At 28.8% G+C, this 10,408-nt stretch overlaps 1 protein-coding gene across 1 annotated transcript; it reads right to left on the bottom strand.

Moving 5' to 3' along the window:
• Positions 1-779: 779 nt before the first annotated feature.
• On the bottom strand, positions 780-7,516 carry LOC113389107 (arginine/serine-rich coiled-coil protein 2-like). Its single transcript, XM_026626165.1, has 6 exons — positions 6,907-7,516; positions 6,287-6,835; positions 4,158-4,596; positions 4,033-4,093; positions 3,924-3,968; positions 780-1,613 (listed from the first exon to the last, which is right to left on the bottom strand). Exons 1-6 carry the CDS (start codon positions 7,200-7,202, stop codon positions 868-870), a joined length of 2,136 nt encoding a protein of 711 aa, XP_026481950.1. The 5' UTR covers positions 7,203-7,516; the 3' UTR covers positions 780-867.
• Between the last annotated feature and the right edge of the window lie 2,892 nt (positions 7,517-10,408).

The following is a 10,408-nucleotide window of genomic DNA, read 5'->3' as shown; positions in this document are numbered from 1 at the left end:
TAACCATAACTTTGTATTTACTGTTCTTGTTTCTATATATTTTAGCATCAAATTTTATGTTATAAATCTTTTTCTTTTATTTTCCACATTATTTAGTTATCATAATTGTTCTGGAAATATGTTATTATTTATTTCCATGTAATTTTTTTTAATGTAGCACTGAGGATGAGAAGATATTCTTCTTCAACAATTTTTTTTTTATTATTGAATGGATGTCTGAAACCATTTCATCTAATATCTTTCAGCATCTGAGAAACCTCATATATATATATATATATATATATATATATATATACTAGATATAAACATATATATATTTACTGGATACTGGGGATCAAAATACGATGGATTGCTGAAGAAACCATACCTCTGAAATGAATTCTGATGTCCCGTGCATTGACCCAAAAGCAAGGGTAAAAATTTGAAAAATTCCATTTTGACCCATTTCAGAGTGCCCCAATCGCGTCCAAATGCATGAACAACCCCCACTATCTTCGAAAGGTCAATCCACCCATGCCCGTTGTTCGCCCCCCAGAAAGGTTTTTCAAAATTTAACCCTCATCTTTGGGTCAATGCACGGGACATCAGAATTCATTTTAGAGGTATGGTTTCTTCTGCAAAGTATCTTATTTTGATCCATAGAATCCGAAAATCATATGTGCCCAAGTGATCTTTAAATTGTGTTCTGAAATAAAAATTTATAAAAACATTTAATTCTTAAAAATATTAAGTATATTTACAGGACCTGCCAAATGCAAATCGGTTCATTACAACTGGTCTTAAATTCTAATACGTTCGTAGAAAACTACTTAATAAATCATGAATGATTAAATGAAAAATTTAAACTAAATCTTAATTATCTATTATTTAAACCTTTTTTCCGCCTCTTCTGCTCCTGTTACGTTTTCTTTTACTATTTCCTGGGCTACCTATAATATTCTGATTAGGATTTCGTCCATTTGAAAAAGGAAAAGTCTGTCTCAAATCCAGTTGTGCTGGATCGAAGTCTTCAGAAAAATCCATGCCGTCTTGAGCATTCAAAAGTTGGCAAGGATTCATCAGTCCCCTGTTCAAAGGGATATTGTTTCTGGAAGGGTGAACATTTTGAAATCTGAAATCGCGTGGATTTGTTTGTCTAAAAGTATTTGGTTGGGGTCTATCATCAAATCTTGTTGTAGATGATTCGTTGGATAAAGTTCTAAGTTCTTCCACATTGACTTGGCAACCTTGATCTACCATCTTTGTCTCTTTACGAATTTTACAGTCGAGACAATCATATTTGTCAGTCTGTACAAACTTATGATATTTCCCTGGAACTTGTGTAGGCGCTTCTGATGTCACCGTTGTATTACTTTTGAAACTGTCATTACATTTAATATTCATCGTTCTCATATAGCTTCGAATTCTTTGTGTTTTATTTTTTAATATCGCTTCTGGCATTGTTGTAAATCGAAATCTGGACACCTTTATTTTTCGTAGCGGGGAACAATATTGTAAAGCAGGATTTATTATTCTTTGAAAGTCTGCATAACGTTTATCATTGTAAATAAATTCTTTTGGAAACCTTTCCAGCTCATTGAGGTAACTTAATACCTCATTACAGCGAGATAGAACTAAAAATTAAAAATTATAATACTTATAATATCTGTAATTATAAAAATTAAATTAATAACAGAATTCATTTCATGCATTTCTGTTTCTAAAAATGTATTTTACTAACTTTCAGAAGGAGAAGTTTGTTTTCAGAAAAAAATCCGATTCGCTAATGTTATGTTTTTTCATAAATTCGTGTTTATAAAATTGTTGAAGTAAACTTCTTTAGGCGTTCAAATGCAACGGATATGTGTTACGCCAAAACTGTACGTCATTCGCTCTCGATGAAATCACTTCAATACGGGTCGATTGTGATTAGTCGTTGTGTATGTGAATAGAGATCTGTCGTTATATGCGTACCGGCATCAACGTTGTATGCGTACCGATATCGACAAGGAAATCAGCATAGAATGATAAAAATTTTAAAGTTACATCGTAGTACAAATCTTGATTTAATGAAAAATGCCTGAATCAGAAGAATATTTTGCCCTATTCCTTAGAAATTATTTCTATATTATTCGTAGTTTCTATAAATCTTTGAAATTATTAAAATGGAAAATATTTTTAGGCAAGACAGCTATTACAGCTGTTCAAAGAATAAGATTATACCGCCAGCGAAAAAGTAACAAAAATACAAGCAGTCAATGAAAATATGTTAATTTTAATTACATGAAGTTCTTCAAACACAATTATTACATGATGAGTGAAGATGCGAAAACAATATTTGTTTAGGCGTTGTTTAACATAGTCCACTGTATGTTCGAATATTATAGAATTTATTAATCATCAATTACTTCATTTCTATAGGTGCTTCTGATGTCACCGTTGTATTTGACTTTTGAAACTGTCATTACATTTAATATTCATCGTTCTCATATAGTTCATTTCTAAATGCTAATTACAATGACAAACTGATCATGTCATATTTGAAGTATGACTTTAATTACATTATTGTTTTTAATTATTATACATATTTTTAATACTATTATAAATATATAATTTATAATTTATCATTATACAAATGTGTATAATGGTTAAAACTAATAAATGTGAGCATCACGAGTGTTACCATATTACTAATAAACAATATTGAAAATTGTTATATAATGTATTTATTTTTACTTAAATGCCATCTTGTACAGTAGCAAATAAGTTTTACTTCAATCGCGTGTCAACCTTATGCGCAACCTTTTTTTGTAGATATTTATGAAGCTCGTACTAAACATACTAAAATGTTACCGCCCTACGACAAATAGTTTAATGTTAAAAATTCATCAAAGTTTGAGAAAATATTATAGTCAAAATTTGTGTCAAAAGTTGTTTTTGTGATGTGATGAGTCAAACATTATCAATTCATTAACATTTAAAATAATAAGCGACAATTTTAGGGCATAAAAGCACGTGTCTGTGCAATATAGTTAATATAATTACAGAAAATCCAAATGTGTTTGAGAAAATTCTATTCGAAATCGCAATGTTTAGATTTAATGAAAAACGATAATTTTATTTATGAAATAAACAGTTGAAAATTTTATCTAAATATCTAAATTTCAATTTCGATTGATTAAGTCATTTCTTACACATTTCGGGAAGTTCATGTAAGTTGCCTCAAGGCAAAATACCAATACCAACTAGTTTTAATTTTAATTCAGGCACATTTAAAATTTCTTGACCATTTCATTATGGTATGGGAAATTCCAGCACTTTGCTTGAAGGCACGATGCCACGCACCGCTAGCCAAATTTGATCTCATTCGATTCAGAATGACTTGAAACGTCCATAAAACATCAAATAACGAAGATTTTAGGGCAAATATATATTAATATTAATATATATATATATATATATATATATATAATATATACAAAATAAAATACTAGATGCTAGTGGCATTTTGTTTTCAGGCAAATTGCTTGTACTTACTGACTTGTGTTAATTCGATTCAAAATGACTTGAAACATCGAGAAAACAAAATTAGCAAATAAGATGTTTAGGCAAAAATAAACTTCTCTTTCTGAAAATTACTACATGTAAATGGCATTTTGCCTTCAGGCAAATTGCTTGTACTACTATTAAGATTTCTAAACGATTTATAAGTAAACCGAGTTGCTGTAGATAGTCATAAAGTTTTTTAAAAAAAATTACAATCATCAAGCTAATTATTTTCAACATAATGTTCACCAACCCTTTCCACTCGCGAATTCCGAAATTAATATGAATTTTGCCGCCGGAGCGAATTATATAATATAAAAATATTATTTTCGCTCAAAACTAAAATATTTAAACAACTTAATTACCTAATATAAGTATCAAATAAAACAAAAACTTACTTTTAACTTTATTTTCCACTTTGCCTGTGTCTTTGTCTGATGATTCTGTAAAAAAGAAATATACAGTAATGCTGATGATTTGTTATTACTAAATAAATATTATACTGACCTATGCGCTTTGCTGACATTGTTAAAAATTCAGACAATGATAATTTCTTTTCGGCAAACAACTAAAAAAAATATTTAAAATAAATTAGTGTATCAGTATCATTTTTATTTAATATTGTCATTTACCTTCTTAGCATCGATCTCCACTTTATTTCTAGCAACCTGAGCTTTATTTTCTACAACCGGTTCATTTTTGATCAAAGACTTTTGTTCTGGTATTGTTGGCAAGGCTATGTTTGCATTCTGGTTAAAATTATATTGTAAATTCTGAACCGGCATTAGATTTTGTCCTGGTACATTGATCTGAGCATTATTCATATACGTTGGAGTCATTTGCATGAATTGTGGGTTGATAGGATATGGTTGTTGGGGATAGTATTGAAAAGGAGGCATTTGTGGAGCGCAAGTAACTGCAGTCATGTTATACTCTGATTCGAAGGTTTGATTTGGGCTGTACATTACTGGTTGAGTATTAATTTTAAGTTCTTTAGCTGCTGATGAAGTTGGAATATTTAATAAAGGATCTTGGCGACGTATATCGAATTTCTGGCTATCAATAGCATGTCTGAAATGATACATACAAATGCAAATTATATTTATAGACTATAGTAAATTTCAAATTAAATTACAATATGATTTTTAGTGAATTCACATTGTTTCCTTGAGACAAAGTTTCATTAACAATTTACAATAAATAATAGAGCAATATCCAAATCCAAATTTATAATACATTTATGATGAATGAAGTGAGATAAGTAATTTTCAAACTTATAATTTAATATTCCTTGCAAAAACTGCATCAATGGTAGTTCTAGTAAGATTAATATATTTATCGTACAATATTTTCAGACAATCAATATTCTTTACAGACAATATAGTGCATGTAAGTGCATGTTTTCAGATAATTTACAAATTTTTCCAACAATTTATAAATTTTAATACAATTCTCAGCATTTGCATAAAACCTACAACATTTTCAGACAATCTGCAAACATTTCAGACATTCTTCTACATTTTCAGGCAATCTGCAATGATTTCAGACTATCTACAACATTTTCAAACAATCGGCAATGATTTCAGACTATCTACAACGTTTTCAGACAATCTGCAATAATTTCAGACAATCTGCAGCGATTTCAGACATTCTACAACATTTTCAGACAACATGCAATTATTTCAGACATTCTACAATATATTCAGACAATCTGCAATGATTTCAGACATTCTACAACATTTCCAGACAATCTGCAACGATTTCAGACATTCTACAACATTTTCAGACAATCTGCAACAATTTCAGACATTCTACAACATTTTCAGACAATCTGCAACAATTTCAGACATTCTACAACGTTTTCAGACAATCTGCAATAATTTCAGACTATCGGCAATATTTTCAGACAATCTGCAATGATTTCAGACATTCTACAACATTTTCAGACAATCTGCAGCGATTTCAGACATTCTACAACATTTTCAGATAATCTGCAATGAATCAGACATTCTACAACATTTTCAGACAACATGCAATTATTTCAGACATTCTACAACATTTTTAGACAATCTGCAACGATTTCAGACATTCTACAACATTTTCAGACAATCTGCAACAATTTCAGACATTCTACAACACTTTCAGACAATCTGCAACAATTTCAGACATTCTACAACATTTTCAGACAATCTGCAATGATTTCAGACATTCTACAACATTTTCAGACATTCTACAACATTTTCAGTCCATCTGCAAAAATTTCAGACATTCTACTACATTTTCAGGCAATCTGCTACAATTTCAGACAATCTGCAGCGATTTCAGACAATTGGCAAAGATTGCAGACCATCTACAACATTTTCAGATATTCCACAATGTTTTTGGATAATTTGCAACGTTTTAAGACCATCAACAACATTTTCTGGGCAATCTACAACATTGGTAGACCACCTTTGACATTTTAAGGCAATCTACTACGTTTGCAAACAATCTACAACATTTTCAGAAATTCCACAACGTTTTTGGTTAATTTATACTTTAGTATAGAATTTTTTTAAATGAAATCAACTAGATTTTTTTAATGAAAGAAATTTCAGGAATGTTGTAAATAAATTAATAATAATATTTCATTATTCTATTCATATTTTTAATAATTAATAAAGTAAGAAATTAATTAATAATAATTAATGCATTTATGTAAATAGTTTGAATAACAAAGGACATATCACCAAGACTTTAAAAAATTCCAAAACATATTTACCTTTTTTTATGATGATCTAATTCAGGTGATATAGAAAAGCTATCCAAACTTCGTCTACTATGATGCCCCCTTCTATCATCATCATCTAATCTAAAAGCATCTTTAAAATTCCTACGTCTTCTTGAAATTGACCTGGACCGAGATCTACGTCTAGATCTAGTTATTGATAATGATTTGGACCTTGTCCTACGCCTAGATCTTGATCTATTTCTCGACCTAGTTCTTGATCTAGATCTATTTCTATTTTTTCTTGATACATCATAATAATCTTTGGATCTTGATCGAAGCCTCAATCGCCTATCTCTGGAAGCAGATCGGCGTGATCTCATGAAGTGATCTCTTGATCTTCTTCTTCTGTGTGAGGGTGACCTTTTGCTGCGTGATTCCTGTGATGCATTTGAATGCTTTGATTTAGATATTCTGTCGTAGTAAGAAGTTGGTTTTTTGGTTTCATTTTGAGGAGATGTCCTGAGAGGTGAGTTTTTGTATTTTCTTACTGGAGCTTCAAACTTTCGAAAAGGTGACCTTTCACTCTGCCTGTTCTGAAACCTAAAAAAAATCAAACAATTAGTAAAAATATGTCACTTACTAATGAAGATTTTTTATAATTATATATCAACCTGAGTCTCTCTCTATGTCGACTTGAACTTCTATTTCTAAGTGCATCAGAATCCTTTTCTAAACTTTCCTCAGCTTTGTCAGTACCATTCGAAGCAACATTATCATTCGAACTCTGATTGTATTCATCTATAATCTTGCAATCGTCTAAGTCATCTATAACAATAATATCATTTTTGGGTGGCAAGCTTTCTAAAGGTGGTTCCCAAGAATCAATAACATTTAGGCCTTCAATAAAGTCTGCATTTGAAAAATCATCAAAGAAGTCATCAGGAACATCTTCATATTCATCATCCATATTTATTTGATTATTTTAATACTAAATTGGACTTGTAATAGACATAAGTTGGTCGCGTGTTTCACATTATGAATACAAACAAGCAATTATTTATAATCTAAAGCTTTTTATTATTAGTTTAACCAAAACTTGTCACAATGATATATTTTGCTGTCTTAGCACAACATTTGTGAATAGCACTAGCATGTGTACTTTCACCACATTGTCGATTGATATATAATTCTAAATATATAAAAATGTAATGAAAAATGACATTTATCGAATATATTGCCAATTCAACACACATTTAATGGAAAAAACAATTTTTCTTTAAAGTAACAACAAATACTGCGAGAATAATGACAGCGGCATGCATTGCCAATATGACAGATGCAACATACGAAAAAATGAGCGAAAAATTAAATTGTTTCGGTTAGGCATTCGAAAATCAAATACACTAGTTCTAAGACATTTGTAAATAATTAATTATATCACTATTATATGTAAATATATCCCAACCTGCTTTTAGAAGTTTCTGTAACGCATCTAATAAATATGAACATTGAATTTTTCGGTCCATGACTTCCACTTTTTACTTTTAATAGTAATGAATAAACATTTATATTTATAACCCTTTGATTAACAACTAATACAGAATCTTGTTACCATGCCTACTGCGGAAAAGATTAGATATTACACAAAATTTTTTTTTCTATGGGTGAAATAATATTATAGTACAAATTATTTATAATACTCAATAACATTATGACTATAGATGATATTATTATAATAACTAACTACAGTGAGATCGATATTTAAATTTTTGGTTTGAAATTTGCGCTCTTGAACAATTTAGTTTTTTGGTTTGAAGTTCGCGCCCAATCAATTTTTGCGCCATTTATCACTGTCACATTTAACAAATATGGCGGGTTTTCCTTCAGTTATTTTAAAATAATAAAAGTAATGTGAGTGAACATACATATACAAAAAGATTGTATAACAAACTATAATTATTATAATCTGCTCTAATGTGCCGTAGTTTTAATATTTTATAAACTTATTATTTTTAATTATTAAAGTGTAAGCTAAGAAAGATGTGTTTAAAAAAAAACTGTTAATGGCGTTCCTTCCCGAGGAAGAAGTCATACTTTTTAATTTGGAAATGAAAACTGTACGAGGTAAAAATTAATTTTTAGACTACTTTATTTTGTTTGTTTAAGACTTGTTAACATTATAAATTCTGCTATAAAAACAACTCACAGTTGAAGGCATCCTTTAATTTCCAATCTGTATCATTTACTCCAAATCTGTAACATTTACTATTGGAGGATAATATAGTTTTTAGGTAATTTATAACGTTTTCAGTTAATATACATTTCCAAACAATATACAAATTTTCCAGATAATCTACAAAATTTTTAGATAATCTACAAAATGTTTAGATAAACTTTACCAATCGGTAGTAGTAGTTAAATGTTTGAATTGGTTGTTAGATCTTTCCTACTATTTATAATTTCCAATCTAAATTTGTTTTCAAAATTAATAATGTTTCTGTGATTCACATTACAGTCACAGGTTTCACACAATTATCAATTTCTTCACCAGTTGCATCTAGCAAACAAAGTTTGTAAACATGCAGTGGATATAAATGAAGAATTTGCAATAAATGATGTAATATCCCTTATTTTTTTTATTCATCTTTAATTTTCTCTTTGTAATTAATCGCTGATCTGACGATTTTTGTTCTATGCTGATAACAAGGGCAAATAAAATTGTTTGCCTTATGATTAGTATTGTAATTTGTCTTATATTTATTATTTGACTCAAGGCAATTTATGCATTTTTCTATATCCGTCTTACAATCTTTGATGTAATGCTCTCCTGTGCATATTGAACAATCAATTTTGTTTCTACACTCTATTGCTCTATGTCCATAGGCCTGACGTTTAAAGCATCTTAAGCTATTTAGGTCTTCGACAATAATGTAATATCTCTTATGACTGTATATGATAAAATACAAATGACAATTGGAATAAATTTCTTCACAGTTGGGTTGTCCATGCATTTTTCAGCACATGTCTCCAATTCTTTTGGATGCTGAAATGGTCACACCAGGATTACCCGAGTAGGAGCTTTTATAACTTAATGTGAAGTAGATTAATGTATTTTTCTGATTGTGATAGGATAGCAATTGAGCATTACAAATTTTGTTATATTATAATCTTGGGAATTTAATCAAAATTTTGTGTAAAAACAGCAAATTTAATTTTCTAGTTAGCCAGTTGACTAATATTTATTTAAAAAAAAAACAATGGGGATTGAATCAAATCATTTACCTTGTTCTGATTACAGTATTCTACATGACTTTGCACCAAATTGATTGATATGCGACTATTCTCTTGGTAAATCAAATAAAAATACTCTATAAAACACCCACAGTTAAATGACAAACAAATGATCATTTACTTAATCAAACAAATGATCATTTAACAAATGTGACCGTTTCTCAGTATGATATTACTATATGATAGCTTAAAAACCTTGCCAGATACATTAGAAGTATAATTACAAAAAGAAACTATTTTTAAAATATTTTTTAATTATATTCATGATAAACAAATACTATACATTTTATTTTGCTTCACAGATTTATAATCACTATTTATGCATATATTCTTTCGTGTTTTTATTTGTAAGCTGTTTAAAATAACATCTTTTCTTATGGCAAATAGTTTAAAACTATTTGTTTGCAAAAAAATTTTCTCATTGTTTCAATTTATGGTGAGTTATGTGCTCATAATAACAGCAATGAAAAATTGGATTCACATAATATTTTAATTTTAAATTTAAATGTCATATATAAATTTTTAATACTATACTGCTCTTTTTCCAAAATATTTTCCTAAATCAAATAGTTTTTCTGAATATATTATTAACATATTTATAATTTTGAAATTAATGCTTGAATACTTATATGAATTATAGTATACATATTTATAAAGATACATTGTTGGTAAAAAATAAGTCAATGCAAATATTTTATTTTAACTAAAATCTTTTATCATATTGCTCTAAAATTTTTTTTCCGAAAGATAATGGCATTGTTTACTTACAAATTGTAGAATACTTTGATTTTAATTTATTGAAACTTATATAAATTGTCATGTAGATTTCTTTCACTTATGGTTGTTATACATATGTACGGGACTTAATTTCTGTTTTTTTTG

This window comes from Ctenocephalides felis, unplaced genomic scaffold, assembly GCF_003426905.1.
Source record: "Ctenocephalides felis isolate EL2017-DRISC unplaced genomic scaffold, ASM342690v1 CF-g0.4_SCAFFOLD_03573, whole genome shotgun sequence".
Classification (NCBI taxonomy): domain Eukaryota; kingdom Metazoa; phylum Arthropoda; class Insecta; order Siphonaptera; family Pulicidae; genus Ctenocephalides; species Ctenocephalides felis.
The sequence above is the reverse complement of the archived record's forward strand: the minus strand, read 5'-3'. Positions and strand labels throughout refer to the sequence as shown.